Raw genomic sequence first — 19263 nt, forward strand, 5'->3', positions numbered from 1 at the left:
AAGTCAAATAAATGAGCTTCAAATACAAAAAAAACAAGCAGTTAAGCTTTGGCTCTTATGTTATGTAAAGCAAATGTAGGACAGTGAGGTATGTAAGGTTAAGAGAATGTAAAGTGTAGTGTGTGTGTGCGTGCATGTGTGTGTGACTACCTCCCATCCTCAGAGGATATCTGTGGGAGCGACATGGAAGTTCAGGGCACATCCAGGAAACAGGCCCTCTGTCCGACTATCATCCATCACCTGCAACCATCACGGGAGTCCCACGTGAGGAGGCGGAGGGCTCAAAACCAAAGATGGAGGAGGAAGGAGAGGATGAGGCTTCACTCGGGATGGCTTCACTCCGAGAGCAGGCAAAAACAATTTGTTTCCTAAATTCGCAGTCTAGTTCTACACTTTGGTCAATTGGCAAGTTGAATATCACGAAAGGTGCAATCGCACCAATTTAATTCTGTCTTCACTTTTAGTTTAGAGAATAAATCCAGATGAACGCGCAGCTTTCTATAGACACACAACCCAAACCATGTCCGGAAAACACCAGAACACAAAGGATTATGGAGCCTGCGACTGTTTACATCTGATAGTCAACAGTTCCCCTCGCTTGATTTGAAGCCTCTTCATGTGTTCGTAGCTGTTCTTCGCAGCAGGAGAAAGCAAACACACAGATGACGATTGACGTTCATACCTGAGTGATCAATTATGTAATCAAACACCTGCATGTTTCATGTTGTATTACTTAACGCAAGGCAACACAAACGACAAAAAGAGGAACATTTCTAAACGCTGTAAGAGTTGGCATATGTCCATAGCCGTCATCCCACCTGTCTCTTAAGGGAGCATGTGACAAGCAGCTCCTGTCATTACGTGGCCGCTGTTGCCGTGGGTGAAAGTGATCCCCTTTCTCTCTTCTTAATGTCACTATAGTAACACCAATGCGCAGGTCACAAGGTTCAGCAGAAAGACGGATGGCTTCAAAAGGGACGGCGGAGCAGTATATGACCGACTGGCTGAAACAATGCACAGGCAAACGAATGAGGAATAATGTGCATGTGCATAAAGTATCTTTAAAACTGATCGGAGGCTGACAATAGCGTCAAATCTGTCTGGGGATCTTTTTCTTTGTAGTCTAAAGTAGTGAGAGCTGTCCAGCATATATAATCTATTTCTTATTTTCCATAATATGACCTTTGGGGTCTCTCTCTCTTTTTTTCCCAGCAAAGCAAAAAACACTGATTATGGGCCACTTATTGTCTCCAGACAGGTCAAGGGGCTTCCAGTAGCTGAGTCAGACCTCTTCCTGGAAGCCCGTGAGTCACTCGTCTTCCTCCCCCCCCCCCATGATCCACCCCTCTTCTCCCCTCACACCCCTCCTGTTATAGCCCACATATCAACCTGAACCGTCCACTCGTATTTCTCTTGCTTCAAGTCCTCCGAGCGCGTAAACATAAATGCAAAAGAACAGCTTCAGCATTTTGGGGCGTTTTGAAGCAGGTTGGTTTTATTTGTGCAGCTGGATTTTTTTTCTTTCTTCTCCTTAACTTTTCTAATATACATGCATGCATTCTGCAGAGTAAGGAATGTCACCACAAAAGCCTCCCACCCCTCTGCCCCAACACCATTATACCCCAGCCCCTCCCCCGGGTCTCGGGTTATCCCCCCCCCCCCTCCTCTCTTATCCCCCCTTTCCCGACCATAATGATCTCCCCCAGCTGTCACTGTGTAATCCCACCCACACCCACTACAGCACATACGTCTGCTGCTGCTGATGGCCGCTGACATCATTTGTTTTGTGTCGCAGTTTCCTGGAAATCCTAAACACGCTGCCGGTCAGAAGCTTTTGAACAATGATTTTTGGCTATTTTGGTTTCACGATTTTTGATGTTCTCATTGTAAATTCTCTAAAATGTGACGTATTGATATTCTACACAATGGAGTTGGATATAAACAGGTTCATGTAACTGGGGTTCAGATTTGAAAGTTGAAATCCTGTCGATCCAAACTGACAAACTGAGCTATATGAATCGGACCAAATATCAAGAGACACCATTCGATATAATGCAGTATAAGACAACAGCAATTTTGGAATAAAAATAAATAAATATTGTTCTCATCAAAAACCTCACCATCTCAACCAAAAGTTAAACTGGCAATAATTGATTTCTTTGCCACTTGTGCAGAAAGTAAAACTGCACCTTTAAATTGATATGGCAAACAATGATTTACTTATTTAGACCACGACATCTGGAGGATGTGGAGTCATGTTTCTTGCTACCTGATAGATTTAAAAATAATATTCCCTCTCCTACACCTGAGGGATACATCTGTCTCTTTTGCTGCTAAATGCTCATCCAGCTAGTAGCTCTTATCTGTATGAGCAGGTAGTGTTTGTAGTGTTTTTCTGCTACCAACAGCTGCCTGCTGAGCCCAAAATGGAAACTATTAGAGCGGTGAGAGAGAACCAAAGCAATAAAGGACAGAAAACCAAAACAGTACCATTGCTATCCATTGTTAAAACAAAAACATTATTTATATCCGACTAAATATGGTAACCTTAATAAGGTAGCGTAATACTAGTGTTGTGCAGGTTGAATTGAATGGTACAGGGGTAATAAACTGTAACCCCAACATAAACACACAATGGTGCATGCTGCTCAGGGCCTTCTAGGCGACCACTGGAGATGAACCTGTATATGAAGACAAGGCACAGCAGCATCTCCAATACAATAAAGAAAACCCTCACACACATTTCTTATTTTAAAGCATGCCTGTTCCTTACTCATTTCCTAATTTGAGGATATTCACACCGTGTGTAGTTGCATTGCATTCGATTTTGCAAGGAAACCTTTGCCTGATAATGTACGTTGGCATGGCGACTAAGCATCAATTGCAAGATGCCGAGCGCCTCTGGTGCCGTTTTCTGTAAATACAGAGCAACTTAAACAAAGTGGCCTTTATGCTAAATGCTGTACACCAGCTCTGTGCATTTACACAGGAATGCAGAATAGTTTTTCGTGACCATCTTATCTTCACTGGCGGTCTTCTAGCGAGACAATGTGGGCGGACAGGAAGCAGGAACAACCTAAACTCAATTAAACCACCTTTTCATTTAATCCTGCGTTTGAATCCTGCTGGATTTACCCTCCCGCGTATCCATTAGTACATGACGTTACCGTACCTTTATAATTAAGTCTTTAAAGTCCTACTAAAAGACAGCAAATGATCCCTTTTGTTATGTTTGGGAACCACTTGACGCGATTCCTACGATGATGAGTGCTTTCTGAAGGTCTTAAGTAACTGCCGAGCACATCCGTATAGTCAATATGTGGGTAATGGCGGTGGCGTTGACCACCAGTGGAGGTTAATCTCATTTACATTGACTTCCTTCGTCTGCCACTCTTGAAGCTAAGTCTTCCTCAACCGCTCTCTGGCAGTCGTGGGCGTCAAGCAGCCGATCGAAAAAGCCAAATCTCAAGAGGGTCCTCAGCGAGCGTCGCCCCGGTCAAGCATCGCCCGGAGGTCCACGCGCACAGGCCGCGTGCATCGGGGCGCACTACGCAGCCGGAAGCTGTGCGCTCGAGTGCCTGGTGTAGGAGTCGGGTTATTGAAATGAGAAAACCCCGCAGCCTGTAAGACACAGAGATCAGCTATTCTTGCCTCCATGGTGATGTGTCAGAATGTAAGAGGCGTCAGTGTTGAGCGCCGCCCACAACGCCAGGGCCCGGCCGCGCTGCAAATCTAACGCTGTGTTTATGTAATTGGATGTTTATGCAATGAAAAAAGGAGTGGACTCCGTCGAGGTGGATGGGAGCAGTGGCAGTTGAACGGGTGGGTATTGTGTGCACGCATCTCGCTTTAATTACCATATTTCAAAGACAATTAGACTGTTGAAGGGAGCATAGTATATATATATATTTGGGAGTATATTCTAAACATTTAGAGAAAGAGATGAGGTGTGCTTTTAAACTCTGCCAAAGTAAAAATGAATGTTTTTACAAAAATGACCCAGGACCGCATGAGTGTAGGCAAGTGCCTGCTGTTACATGAAAACCTTGATAATCTTCTTGTTTTCACTGCAATTTAGGGATAACTTTGTGTTATGGGTGGAGTAATTTCTCCAACCTTGTGGGGTCGTTAAATCCTTTCAAATCCCCATCAGGTATCAAGAAAATGACTGTCATCAAGGCTGTTTTTGTTCTCAATTCTTGAAAGAAATTAAAAAAGTTAATACAAGAACATGCAATCAATGCATTCCTTGTAAATAAGAAGAAACATCCTGTAAATCAACACTTTGCCCTTGCGGCCTGCTGTGTTGAATAGTGTACGAACTACAGCCGGGAGTCAATAACTGTGATTAGAGATTTACTCAAAGGTACAATTTAATGGTTTACCAATAAACAGTGTCAGATCCAGGTCTTTTGAGAAGGGCCATGACCATGTGTAATTACCTGTGAGCCACAGTCTGGTATTATTGACCCGATGCAGTTTGAGTGTGTTCATTACCCTTTCGCACACAAACAACTGTATGTAAAAGTGGTACAGTGTGTGGCGTGGCATGTTATGTGATATGTGAACAAATCTGCAACTAACAACACTTGAGTAATCCTGCTTTTAACGGCATCACCACATGATAACACAACAAAAAAAGATTAAAGCTGCACCAGCCTAATATATTTTTATATTAAAGGAGCCACGATTCCCACATGTTATTATCATCCAACTCTTCTCCTCCAGTTTTATGGAGCGACGTAGTGATTTACAGCTTGTTTTTGGTTATCTAGCCAGCAAACTCACCCAATATCTTTTTCTATGACAACAACAGACAGCGATTTTCCTCCAAAAGGCTCTGATAAGCCCGCCGAATGCTTCTTTCCTGACGACAGACAGACAGAGTGAGCGACTGGCGATCACAGTGAAGCATTTAGCAGCTAATAAGTTTGATATTTCTTCTCAGGTGTTGGTGGAAATCTCCTTGTCTGCTGAAAGTGTAACCGGGCACTTTACTAACATGTTCGGCTTATCAACTCAGTGTGTCACATGTGTTTTCAGTTCGTTCGATTGCCCCTAAATGACTAAATAAATGAATGAATGAATGAATGAATGCAGCTTTAAGCCAACAACCTGTCCACTGTAATAAGTTACCTATACTGGAATGGAAGACGCCATCCGCCCACTGCCATCTGATTTGCAGTGCTGAAATGAAAGGCAACCTAAGAAAGGAAGGAAAGATACTCCAATGTTCAGCAGTAATGATTTGTAGCAATTACCTTCATATACAAAAGCAATGATACTATATATATATATATGTATATGTATATATATATATATACACACACTTCATGGCTGTTCACACTCACAGCTCAATTCAAGGCTGTCATCTTCTTACAATATAATAGCAAAACGCTATTATACTAAATGACTAAATCATGTTCTTTTTAGATGGATATCATACCTGTGCGCTGTATTCCTGAAGCTACTAGCAACTTCATGAAATAATTGCACAAGATAAAATGTTTCAAACGAAGCCTATACTTTTTTACAAACGCTTTGTTTTTGAAGCAACTGAGACCAACTTACAACCACACACACATACATACAGACACACACACACACGCACACGCACACATTCCGGGAGGAAACCTTACACCTTCCATATTTCAGCTCTCCAACAAAAACATGCGCTGCCCCCTGAGCTGCGGTTGAAAAGAAGGAATTCGACAGACGGCCGGCCAACCAATCAGATTCTCCGGAGATTTCGATTTTTCGCCTCCTCCGCCGCGATTGGCCCGCGTTGCCCCCGAGAGGGGCCCGCCCCCCCCCCCCCCCCCCCCCCCCCCCCCCCCCGCGCGCGACGATTGGCCGCTTTTCCCGGCTCAATGGAAGTCATTTGAATACGCCTCGCTTCGAGACTCATTACGGCGCTGCTGGTTCAAATTGACTGAAATATCAGGAGCAGGAGACACAATGGAGGCGCGCGCGCTGCAGACACTGCGCTGAAAGACGCTTCTACACCGGGAGAGAAGCTGCACCAACAGCGGGGGGGGGGGGGGGGGGGGCTCGGATAGTTTTTTGGGTTCTTCGCTTTTTCAACTGTTTCCTGCCAATGAACGGCATTGCAGTCGGACAGTGAGCTGCATCCCACCAGCGGTGAGTTGGTCGCACTGTGGATGATGGGGTTATTCACGGGAACAATTCACTTTAATCTTTGCTCCAACCAGGCGTCATTATGTTGTTATGTTATGTTTACTCGAGCGCCACTAAGTAGGCTATAGCCTAATTTAAGGTTTACCTCTTGGCTATAACACCCCTAACTTTATGAAATTAAACTTTATTGGCTAAATGAACTCAAAAGACTTGTGGTGGTTGAATACCCAACGTTATATTCCTCCCTCGTTTCTATTCTCTTCCTTCTCGCTACATTGTGTTGTTGTTGTTGTTGTTGTTGTTGTTGTTATTGTTTACCCCCCATGTGAGTTTATAATTAGGCTCGCTGTCAGAAGCGCACACAAACGTTACTCACCAGCAGCACCTGTGATGGGACTGTGGTTACACAGCATGGCATTTTCACAGTCAGCTTTTACTTTTACTGTGTTATGACTCAGTTAGAAACCCATTATGTGGACTAGGTGTGTGTGTGTGTGTGTGTGTGTGTGTGTGTGTGTGTGTGTGTGTGTGTGTGTGTTTGTGAGAGAGACCAACAGATTGTGTATGTGTCTGTAGGGAAAAGACCAAAAAGAATCAGAGAAAGCGTGTGTTGTTCTGGCCAAACAGGCTTTAAACAGCCTTATTCCCTGCGCTCACTTATATTTAAACCAATGGTCCCTTAACTTGCTGAAATGAGCAGTGCAGGCTGCTTAAATGAACCTCAAATTAAAGGGTTTCATTTATCTGATGATGAACACAAAGGCAGTATGAGGAACACAAGCAACGTTTTGGGGGCTTCAACTGATCTAAAAACAGCTGTTTTTTAAAACGTTTTACAACTGTAATCTTAATAGACTATGCACGTGCGGTAGTGGTGTGTGAGATTTGTAGGCTTATTGGCAATAGAACATGTGTATCTGTGTGAAAGAAAACCCCTTACACAAGCTTATAGGTTTATTATATCCCAGCAGCAGAGGAGATAATGGGTCTTTATCCTTTCTGACTCTAGGTTAATACTGTACTAGCCTCCCAGATCATGCAAAGGACAGGTGCGTGTTTGTTCCTGCCTCTATATGCACGGCATACTCTGTGTGTGTGTGTGTGTGGGAGGGGGGGGGGGATAAAAGATAAAAAAAACAGGACCAGCAGTGGGTGAATTGTATTCCACTTATCTCTCAAGCCAATCTGAGCATGGGGTCTGTATCCGGTTCTGTTTGCCTGTCTATCAGATGTGGTTGCAGGTGCATGTTTTTTTAATTGGTCAGCGGGTCCCCAGCGTCTGGTGTTTTCACAGAGGTGGAGGCCTCCCCTGACCCATGAGATTACTCTTTTTGTTTCCTCCTCCTTTACGTTGGAAGAAGTCTGCATAAAGTCTGGTGGCCGCCCCGAAGGTTGGAGAGTCAGACCTCGAACACGGGAACCGTGGTGCAGATTGTTTTGAATCGCACTCACACTTCTCACAAAGTGAGAGGGAAACGACCGCAAAACACAAAGTATTATGGGTGAAGAAAGGCGGATGCAGGTTCTTATGCTTTGACAGCCAACGAGCAGAGAATGACATTGTGATGCTTGTATTCAACATCTTACATGAAGAGACAGACAAGTGTTATCAAGTAGTAACAATTATTTTAATTATCCATTATTCTGCAGATTATGATTTGATTAATGGATTAATTGTTTGGTCAAAAAAAGATGTAGAAACCCCCAATTTCTAACTATATAAACGACCAAAGCCTGACCGTTGTCACAATACTACAAGGAGGGTCTGATTAAATGCAACAGCAGTACTTCAACAGCAGAATCAGTGAAAGGTGACGTAATGGGATGATACATCATAATTACAGCCATCATATGTCATTCGCATAGTTCAAAGTATCCAACGAGATGTGGCAAATTAGTCGGGGCCGATCGTATTTAACGGTTTCAGTTGGCACTCTTCAGGAACATCCTCTCAAAATGAAGATAAGACTGCTGATTGAGGCATCAAGGGTCCATCCTATGTGGCCTACATGACATTCCTAAGTCAAGTATACAGTCACATCTCCTCCTACAGGAAGTAACACATTAAACGGCAGTGAGCCCCCTCTTCCAGAGAATGATGGACTTCTCTTCTTTTTTTCTTCGGTGTACGTGCTCTCAGCTGCTGCAGGCGACCGGCCCCATCTTACTGTACAGGGTTTCCGCGTAGTGCCGTTTAAAGGGTTAACTATTGTACGCGAAGAAAACGTGTCCAGTTTGCAGCTTTGACACAACCACGAGTAAGTGATATGAGCGCAGCCTGGACTTTAACCTCATTTATTGTCACGAGTAAGGCCGACTGTGAAGGGGTTCCTCTCAGGCGAAGACGCTCGTCTTGCTCACGCGGCTCACCCGCTGTGACTTATTAGTCTCAAAGTACATACGGTGCAAAGTAGAACAAAGATAGGGATGCATCGGCCTTTTACCGCTCTGATAAATAGTTTTACAGGTCTCCTTATCAGGAGCTTTTCTCTCACGCCATGTGTCCACACGGCGCTAACAACCTACGTGCTGAACTTTGACGAGAGTGTGTTTTCTTGCTCGTGGCCCTGCTTAAAGACCTTAACATGTGATTAGACGTCACAACAACAAAAAACCAGGAGTCCTTGCAAACAAATCTTCACTTGTTCCTTTCAGCTCCTGTTGTGGTTAAGCATCAGGGGGTTTCAGCACCGGCTATTATTAGGTCAGTTTCTCTCTGTGGCCAGTTGGCATTGAAAGTACAATTTAGACTGACTAAGATAGCCGCAGAGTGCTTACACACTATGTCATACGATTAAAACTGTATTTTGCATGTATTCCTTCCGCACACTAAATTAGAGCCGCTTGAGGTGCCTGAGCCACGTGAAGTCGTATCTGCTTATGTCAATACGTGAGTTTCGATAGGCTCCTTTGCCGAAGTCGCCAAGACAGCTTCCCGTATACCTTTTTGCTGCACTTTGAACAAATAAAAAGTGCGGTTTCATGGCCTCACGGTAAATAACGTCTGTTACAGGTGTAATAAGAGTTCACACCTTACGGAAGGATTGAGAAAGTCGGCTTCACATTGGGGATGTGAAGAGGCTTCCGGCAGCCTTTAAATTCCGCGCAGAGACGGCGCGCCGTGCGCCCTGACGGTGACCGGCCGAGTGTGTGTGTGAAAGCTGCGGTGTGTGTCTGATGTGCTGGGATCTCTTCCTGGGGGTCTTTGTGCGGTTGGTAATGCCATGACAGGATAGATAATACCTCTATTGTTGAAGAGTTCCCCCCGTTCTCCCCCTCCTGTTATAACTGGTCTCAGCATTGCTGGCTGTACCTTTTTTTCCCTTCTTTTTTCTTTTTTCAAAACCACATTGTATGATTTCAAAAAAGGAAATGGTCTAGCCTCAGGTTGAAAGATTTAGGTTGTTTTCTGGAACCGACTGGAGTGAAGTTAGTCTTAAGCCATCATGCTTCGGCATATCTGCAGGGATCCAAGAGAGAAGCTGGTCCAGCTGCAAAGCTAATGTACCTAAACAATTTATTCCTTTCATGGTTTTAAAAAAAAGGAAAGAAAAAAAGCTTTAAAAAAACCCATTGGACACTAAAAGTATTAAACGGCAACATTCACATATTTGACAACTGTCACATTCATTAAAAAACACCGAATGATGGTGTGCCTTTGAAGCAACGGGGATAATTTAAAACCCATTAGCAGATGATATTTTCCTGCAGCTCCATCTAACGTTCAATTAGTTTTAACCTTTCGATGAACCAGGTTATGGCATTTCAGGCTCCAGACACTACATATCGAAGACAGGAGATATTGTTTGTTGTCACAATATGAAACGGATGCCAGTGGCAGGGAAAATGCAGGATAAAACGTGCAATGCTTATTAAGAATGTTAAAAACGTCAGTACGGGAGCGTGAAACCGGATCCTTTTTCGGTTTTGTCGGGATCATTCTGCTTTCCCGTATTTTTTTTATTACCATGTGAAATACTATTTGTAAGGCTGCACTTTTTCAAAGTGTACAAATAAGAGAATTTAAACAATGCTTTCAATATGAAATTATGCTCCCAGCACCATCATTACGGCGTCCATTGGAGAGCCCAACCTATGATTTAGAGAGAGCCACATTTTTGGTGCTGCAACATGGAAGCCGCAAACGATCCGAAGGGTCAGTCTGGAAAAACAGTTTTTAGACGTGTTTTCCATTCGGCTACTGTCACCTTTACAGCGCAAACAGAGGCTTCGGGGAGTGAAGAACTGGTGTGAATACTCCTCAGTAGATGCCTTATCTCCACTTGACCACTGGAGCTTTTTCCAGATTATATTATATTGTAACTTCAGGAAGGTAAAGCCAGCGTAATCTTTTAACCGAGTTAGCAGGAAAACAGCAGGCCGAGATCACAGAGTTCAGAAGACGGGCTGGCACTGGACTGGCTGACACTGGCACGACGCCAGGCCCTGTGGTACACAGGAGTGTGTGTGTGTGTATGTGTGTGTCGCTCAAGCCATCATTTGTTCGTGTGTGACATGTGTGTGTATTTGGATTATACCGGCAATGGGGCTTGGCGCCATGGTGGACATGGGTGTGTGTGTGTGTGTGTGTGTGTGTAAGATGTTGGCTCAGGCAGACACTCCTCTGTCGGGCGCTGCGATGGACAAACAAAAGTCGTCTGGATTCCTGCAGGGTTTTGTTTTCTGGCACCGTGTACGCGCATGTGTGTGCGGCTCCATTTACGCTGGCATGTGGTTCCTAGACAGACAACGGTAGCGGGATAAAGATGGCTCCAGAGTTAAAGCACGCCTTGGTGGTGATCTGGGATCAGCTTACCAACCTCAAATCCAATTATCTACACCATTAAGTCAAAAAAAATCATTGCTGTCTTGAGATCTTCCATCTGCTGGCTTATTCTTTCCCCCCTTTATGCCGCCCCGATGGCGAAAAATACAAATATACGCTGCACAATATAGCAGAACACAGTGCAAAAGAAAATAGGCTTTCAAAAAAATCTATTTGTAAGACAAAGAAGAAGAAAAAACTTTAGCTTCAAATAACTCTGAGGGAAAGTGAATTTCCCAAGCAGGGATCTTTCTAAATTCAAAGCCAAAACGGTAAACAGAGGAGGGGTAAAATTATGTGATTAAGTGTAATTACTTTCACAGACGCTTCTAAGTCTCCGCTTTGCGTGATCAAGTTGCTCAAACAGATATGTTCACAACATGTGGACGCAGCTCAAACACCAACCGCATTCCAAGGGGGAGAGGGGGGCGGAGCCGTAGTGTGAAGGGAGTCATGACTTTTAGATTCAGATAAAGCGCAGTGACTTCTAATGGTGACTGGAAGCTAGTCGGTAAAACAGCAGCGGATATTGTTGTTTGGTGACACAATGAAGAGAGTGTGATTTAAAACTATAAAGACTGTTTATTAATGTGTTTTTTCACTTTTGTAGTACCATAATTGCTCAGCTGATCGGCGGAAGATCAATCAACAGAATCATTTTTTATTATATGTTATGGTTGCAGCTTCTTCAATGTGTAGATTTTCTGAAAATAAAATTTTTTGGGGGTATAAATTGAATCCATGTTCCAATTTAAATAAGCCAATATTATGGATGAAGGAAAAAAAACATCATAATTCATTCAAGGAACAATCCCACTACTTTCATGCCTTGGAGGTGGCGGATATGATGAAGTGTACTATGAGACAATGTGATTGTCTCCACTTTGGTTGTTCCCTCTTTAATTCATCAGGTCGGTGGTTCCCAGAGGGGTTGCAAGACAAATGTGAGGGCTCGCGAGATGATTAATGGGACAGGACATAATCAAAGAGCATTCTTCGACACAGAAACCTGTTAATTTGTCAGAGTTTACAATGATAAATGCTTTTCTATTTGCCCCTAACCTCCACCGTGTGTCTTTTTTTTCCTCCAGGTCAACATGCCTCCCACAACCCCGTATGCCGGGAAGTTCAGCTCCTGCTCTTCTTATGGCAACAACAACAACAACCACCCTCAGCCTCACAGCCCGTACCGCAACAGCACTGTCCCAAAGCCCGCGAAGGAAAGCGCTTACAACGGCGCCTACTCTCCCGCGGAGAACCCCTACGACGTGCCGCAGCCCCACAGTTCGTACCGCAGCTCTTCGGTCTCCTCCGCCACCGCCAGGGAGCACCATTACAACAGCAGCTGCGCGGTTTCAGAGAACCCGTACTCCTCGCCGCAGCCTCACAGCCCCCGGCAGCACAGCACTTCCTGTCCTGGACGCGCGTACCGCCACACAACAACCGCAACCACCTCCGCCACCGCCCCTGCCTCCGCCGCCAACGGCGCCACCACCAGCAGCAGCAGCGGCGGCAGCAGCGAGCTGTCTTCTCGCAACAACTCCGTCGCAGCGAAAGGCCGGCGGCACGGACACGGCGTCACCGCCAGCTACGGGGAGATGTGTTACCATGACAACAGTTTGGTTTCCGCATCCCTCGAGGCCCTGATCCAGCACCTGGTTCCCACAGTTGACTACTACCCGGATGTAAGTGCCAGTAAAGTGCTCTAAATGTTTGTGAGAAATGCATTCTTGAAGCAGACTAGCTGCGTTCAGCCGTCCTGCGTGTGGCGCCCGTTCTTCTTGTCGTGACAGCTGTTGTGTTTCCTCATCATCAGAGGTCGTATGTGTTCACCTTCCTGCTGAGTTCGCGCCTCTTCCTGCACCCGTACGAGCTCATGACGAGGGTGTGTCACCTGTGTGTGGAGCAGCAGCGGTCCGGAGACGCCCTGCTGGACAAGGTGGGCGGACTACACACACACACACACACACACATGCTCGCACACGTACACACATCTATAATTTGTCTCTCCGACACAAACTCACACCCAAACTCAGCATCGCAGCACACTCACTCTCACCCACAGACACAAACCCCCGTAAATCTTTTTTGGGATAAAATATTTATCGACTATTTCCATAAGCAAATAAATTCCAGACAGCCAAAGAGGGCTCAAATTGACTAAAGGGAAATAAAACAAACTAACTGACAGCACCGTATTGTGTCAGAAAGACACATTATATTCATAAATGCAGACTTCCGTGACACAAGCCGTGGGGTGTTTTCCAGATCCGTTTCCGAGAGGTGGCGCCCAAGCTGGTGCAGCTGCTGACCGAGTGGACGGAGACGTTTCCGTACGACTTCAGGGACGAGCGGATGATGCGCTGCCTCAAGGACATGACGCACCACGTGGCCCGGGGAGAGGAGGTCAGTGCCCAACGCCGTGTGGGTGTGTTGTTGTTTTTCTGATCGGCCCCGTGTTTCAGACGTTCGCCACATCAGAGCGAATCCTCTGAGCGTAAAAAACGTTCATTTTTGTTCCGCAATTGAGGACGTTTTAGGAAGTTTTGCAGTGTCCAGTGTTTCTAATGCGATACTTAAAAATACGTGAATAGAAACCCAGCTACCTGGAAACCCGTCGCACTGATTCCTTCGCCAAGTGAAGATTATTGATCAATCGATTGATCGGTATCTAAGCATCTGTGTCATGCCCCCCCCCACAGTACTCCTGGCGAGCCATGCAGCAGATGACCCAGCGGCTGATCAAACGCCTCTCCGCCCTCGGCCAATACGAGGAGGCCGTGTCGGCGCTCAACGCCGTGGCGATGGAGCGGCCCGCCTCCCTGAAGAGCAAACAGGCCTCGGGTCAGCGGAGTGACGTGATGAGCGCGTGCGACGACCCCTTCGTGCTCGCCCAGCAGCTCACGCACATCGAACTGGTGAGCAGAGGTCTGGGACTCTTGTTTGGAGGGATGTCTCCCGTGTGGCCGTCTGTCGTGAGATTAGGAGGCGGATCTGCAGTCGTGTGTCTGATGCCGTGCGGTTACTACTTTACGGGCCTTTTTACACTCTATTAAAATGTAGTGAATTTATTTACGTTGGTGGCGTAAAAGCAACGTTTAAGAAAAACAAATTATAGACTTAATGAAAATGTTCGACTGCTAAGTGGCCTTCTTTTCTTTCTGTGTTCCCATAAACCCCTTTGTATTGGTCTTTTTAAAATAGAAAGTTTATTAATACTGTCATTTGTTATGAGGCTAAAATGCTTTCAGCCATGTGCGGTCTTAATAGTTTAACTTTTCAGAGCATTTTTTCTTTTCTTTTTTTTGTGTAACTTCTGTTCGAAGTCATAGCTTTTTTTTTTTTGTCTCCTACTTTTTCATCACCATCTCCAGTTTTGTTGTCATGTCTTTTCTTCTTTTGCGTTCAAGCATCTCCCTTTTTTTAATTCTCATTGTTCTGTTATTCACCTCCCTTCCTTCTTGACCACCTCCCTCTTATGTATCACTGCTATTATGGTCCTGATTGTTTCCTTTCCTCGTTCTCGGCCTTCAGGACAGACTGAGTTTTATCGGTCCGGAGGAGTTCATCCAAACATTCGCCAGGAAGGATCCTTTGGAGAACCATAAGGTACAATTAAGTTTCAGTTTTGCATTATCCCAAACACGAGCCAATTAGACATTACACATAATATGGTATTAAATGATGCTGATGAAAATGATTTAATTATTCAATGGGTGATGTCAGAGTTAGTAAACAGATGGATCTAACAGCTCCGGCTTGCTGCATTTAGATTTTTCTGTTTAAAGACGGCTTAAGAACACAGCAACATGACCCGTGTTATTATTATTATTATTATTATTATTATTGTTATAATCAGCATCAAAGAAGTGATAAAGCAAAGTAGTCATTTTTATTTCAAGCCTCTCAGCTTCAGTTGCGCTTTGATAATGTAATTCGTGGTCCGCTTCAGCTCAAGTTGATTTTAGAAGCCACATGAAAGATCCCGCCGGCAGATTTGTGGAATTATTGTTATTTTCTTTTTGTAATGTAGCTTTTGAAAATGCATCAAACACAGTATGAAAGAGCCGTCATGCGTACGTCTCAGTGTACCTGAAGGGCTCGTTTCCTCCTAAGTGGCCCTGTGAGTCAGATGAAGGGTCGCTTTCAATCAGCGCGGCTGAGAACAAGCTTTCGGCCGCTGTTTGTGACGGAGCCGCGCGTCAGCGCTCCGCCAGTTATGTAAGACCCACTTTGTATAAAAGAGCGGTTGAGTCAGCGTTAGGGGTCCTGAAGTGTAATGGGGGGGTTTGGAGTGGAGTGGGCTGCTGGCGTTGTGTAAGCAGTTAATAGAGCCGGGATTACGTCATCGCAGCCAAATGGAGTTTATTTATACGGCGCTTTTCTAATGTTTATTTATATGAAAGGCAAACAGGTTTGCCACCGATTGTTTCACAAAACACCAAAAGACCCAGAAGCAGATGGAAATGAGATGAAAATAACAACAGACACGTCACAGACTTCACTGTGCAGGACCACAGGTTGTGTGGGTGTGAGGGCTGTCAGGATCCATTTACAGAGGAGAAAACTAGCAGCGCCGCTTCTTCTTTTTTCTTTACGGGATAGTCTTCAGATATGTATTATGCAACATTTTATTTATTAATTAGTTTTAGGCAGTTTTTTATATAGAAAGATGAAAGTTACAATGTGCACAAACCCCCCCCCCCCCTAAAGAAAATGGCAAAAAGAATATAAAAAACTAAATCTTAGCTCAAGGTCCACTTGCTAGCTGTTTCCGAAGCTTTCATTTATCTATCTATATTTATTATGTTCCTCTGCAGATGGAGTAAGCCCAGTATTTGTATTTGTTGTCTAATAATACTCAATATTTTCACACTACTCTTCGCAAATAGCAAAAAGAAAAGTTTTTCTACCCAAAATCCCTTTCATAAGTTGTATGTGTTTATGTCTGACAAAACAAGAACACAGTTATCTTGTTCCAAAAATAATGAAATATATGATGATATAAAACTACTACACACACAAATAAATGCAACATTTTGATGCTGTGCATTTTTACCATATCATATCATCTCCTCACCTTTGTGTTTTTCAGGGCTTCTTCCGGAAGCGTAAAACCAGTAACCTGGAGGCCTACGTCAACTGGTTCAACAGACTGAGTTACCTGGTGGCCACTGAGATCTGCATGGTACGTTGTTCTTCAAAGGAACCGTTGCACTCCCTGCTTTACACACACCAAAGCTTTTGGTTCTTCAATGGTCTTCATTCTGAAACGCACGTGATCTGTCATTACAGCCCGTGAAGAAGAAACACCGAGCGCGTATCATAGAGTTCTTCATTGATGTGGCTCAGGAGTGCTTCAACATCGGCAATTTCAACTCCCTCATGGCCATCATCAGTGAGTATTTGAACGAAAACTCACTTTTCACCGGTGGAAAATTGAAAGCATCCAACGTAAACTCGGGAGTTTAGGCTCACAGTTCCAGGAAGTAAACTTGAGTTAGTGGAGGCAGTTCATATACTTACATACTTTCTCTGTCTTTCAGCCGGGATGAACATGAGTCCTGTGGCCAGACTGAGGAAAACCTGGAGTAAAGTCAATACCGACAAGTTCGAAATCCTGGAGGTAAGAAAACCTGCGTAGACCAGTGATCCCCTGGTACATGTGTTATATCGTATTTCTCCAATAGATTTTCTTTTAAGTTGACTCAAACGTTGTGCATCCATATGTGTGTGTTTGATTAACGTCTGCTCTGCCTCACTCAGCACCAGATGGACCCGTCCAGTAACTTCAGCAACTACCGCACTGCGCTCCGTGGCGCCACCCAGAGGTCTGAGACGGCCCACAGCAGCCAGGAGAAGGTAAGAGGAGGGCACACAGGAAGCAGTCTTCTGGACAGAACATACATGTAAAATGTCACTTTAAACCGGCTGTTGTCTCCTTCCTCCAGATTGTGATCCCTTTCTTCAGTCTCCTCATTAAAGACATCTACTTCCTGAATGAAGGCTGTGCCAGCAGCCTGACCAACGGGCACATCAACTTTGAGGTGAGATTGGTTGATGAATCAGATGGAGGTCCGCGCCTTTTTCATTTGATTGTTGTTTCGTGGGAACAAACATTATTGAAAGGTAATTTAAATAGTGTTAGATTTGATCATTCACTGTGAAATGATGTAACTGCTCCACAGTCTCAGTTAAGGCTTGGCGAATAAGCGTTTAATGGCGCCCCCTTGTGGCTTAACACAAGCACTACAGTTTCCAATTTATTTACATTAAGAAACTATGACAACTGTGCTTTTGGAAATCCTCTCCTCCCAGTGCATTATAATAATGTTGTGTTTTTGTATTAATAAAGTCTGTCGTCCTGACCAACAGAAACTTTGGGAGCTGGCAAAGCAGGTGAGCGAATTCCTGGTTTGGCGTCAGGTGATTTGTCCGTTCGATAGAGACCGGCGGATCCTCCAGTACCTCGTCACCACGCCTGTCTTCAGCGAAGACGGTCAGTGTGCGACCTTCTGCGTATTGAACTAATCGTAAATGTCAAATTGCATGACCGCCGTGTCTGGAGAACAGATCAAACTCAGGCTTCGTCTTGTTTTACTGCTGCAGAGCTGCACCTGGCCTCGTATGAGAGCGAAGGACCTGAGAACAACATGGAGAAAGACAGTCGCAGGTCTCTTAGGTGGGTGAACACACGCATGTGCGCACACACAGAAAAAAAACAACAACAAGAACCATGAAACCACCTCAACAACATATTTCATGAGCTGACATAATAACTGATACTCTGTGTGCTGCTCAACAGATCTTCCCTCCTGCATCGAGAGAATCGGTCCTAAGAGAGCGACCGCTCTGCAGACTGTAAATGAACGAGGTATTTTAAAGCTACAGGTTCCTCCATATTATCTCATGGACACATTTCTTACATTCCCTTGGAGGACAACCGCTGGAATATATAGTGTGCTTTGAGCTCACAGGAAGTACCAACGATTTTTTAATCAAACGCTTGAACAGACCCTGATGAAATGACTTCAATGCTGCCGTACTGAACCTCGGGATTCCCAAGAAGAGCTCAGGGTACTGATTTGGATCTCCAGCTGAGCTTCCTCTCCAACCTCCACTCTGTCCAAGGCACTTAAGAGCATTTCAGACGACTCGCAGAAGTAGTCAAACGTGTGGATTTTGTTTATATTGCCAGTGGACCTCTATCATGGCGACAACATATTGTTAAGGGGCCCTTACTATGGAAGCGCAAAGGGCCGGTGTTGTCTCTGAATGGGACGGACGTGGACCCGAATGGTTACATCGCAACATTAGCACTGCTTCTCCACGGACACCCTGGCTGAGTTCAGTCAGGACCCACCGAGGAAGGAGAGATGCGCCCTGAAAGGAAGATCATCGATTTGTATCACGAGTAACGGGCGGCCGACTGCTTTCTGAAGTGCTGTTTCCTGCAGTGTTGTCCTGCTGAGTGCTCGATTGTAATGGCAACACCGCGAGCAGCGACTGCACCACATCCTTTCCATTGTCTCTCTGTTTGCACACAGCATCAATTTACGGCTACTTTACGGGTCATTCGAGCCTTTCGAGTCAATACACCAGCTGCGCATTCCCAAACACACATTTTTACGGACGCTATTGTGCACTTTGACTGCGTATTGGTGGTGCAACATCATGCTAATCATGCAAGTTAAATCAAATGCACTTCAGTGGGTTCTTGTTTATTGTGCTACAGGATGTGGTGACTCCTATTTTAAGGCGTCTTTCTATACAGTATTAAGTTGTATTTTGTATCGGAAACTAAAAAAAGTATTTTTTCTTTACGTCTGAAGTGTCACCGTGAGCTTGTTGCTGGTTGGCTGGCTCTGTGTGGGTAAGCTAGTTGTGTTAATGCAACACCAGTTTTTGTATGACAGGGAAGAGTTTTGGGTCTGAATGGAACAGAAATGTGTGTGTGTGTGTGTGTGTGTGTGTGTGCAGCTTGGATACAAACAGGACCGTCATCCTCCTCTTCGTCTCATCTGTGAGGATGTGAGCTTGATAGGATTCTTAAAAATCTGCCTATGAGTGAACGTGATGCTATTGTTATGTTGTTGTTGTTGTTGTTGTTGTATTTTAGTTTTTTTTAAAGCTCATTTTACAAGTGTTTTTGTCATGTATTCTTTTTTGTGTGTGTGTATCATTTGTGTTACCGGTCAGGGTACTTGTACTGAAGGTTTTTGTGAAAAGAGAATTATATTTTTTTCTTTCAAATAAACGGAATAACAAAATAAACGATTTGTGTTCTTCACAGGTTACAC

At 44.6% G+C, this 19263-nt stretch overlaps 1 protein-coding gene across 1 annotated transcript; it reads left to right on the forward strand.

The window, feature by feature from the left end:
- Positions 1-6043: 6043 nt before the first annotated feature.
- Positions 6044-19237, forward strand: LOC117740556 (ras-GEF domain-containing family member 1B-B-like). The gene is made up of 14 exons (XM_034547025.1): positions 6044-6141; positions 12055-12648; positions 12780-12902; positions 13232-13369; positions 13666-13881; positions 14498-14572; positions 16059-16151; positions 16259-16361; positions 16510-16589; positions 16730-16825; positions 16915-17010; positions 17339-17462; positions 17573-17645; positions 17769-19237. Exons 2-14 carry the CDS (start codon positions 12061-12063, stop codon positions 17800-17802), a joined length of 1839 nt encoding a protein of 612 aa, XP_034402916.1. The 5' UTR covers positions 6044-6141; positions 12055-12060; the 3' UTR covers positions 17803-19237.
- Positions 19238-19263: the final 26 nt, after the last annotated feature.

Source organism: Cyclopterus lumpus, chromosome 12, assembly GCF_009769545.1.
Source record: "Cyclopterus lumpus isolate fCycLum1 chromosome 12, fCycLum1.pri, whole genome shotgun sequence".
NCBI classification, from domain to species: Eukaryota; Metazoa; Chordata; class Actinopteri; order Perciformes; family Cyclopteridae; genus Cyclopterus; species Cyclopterus lumpus.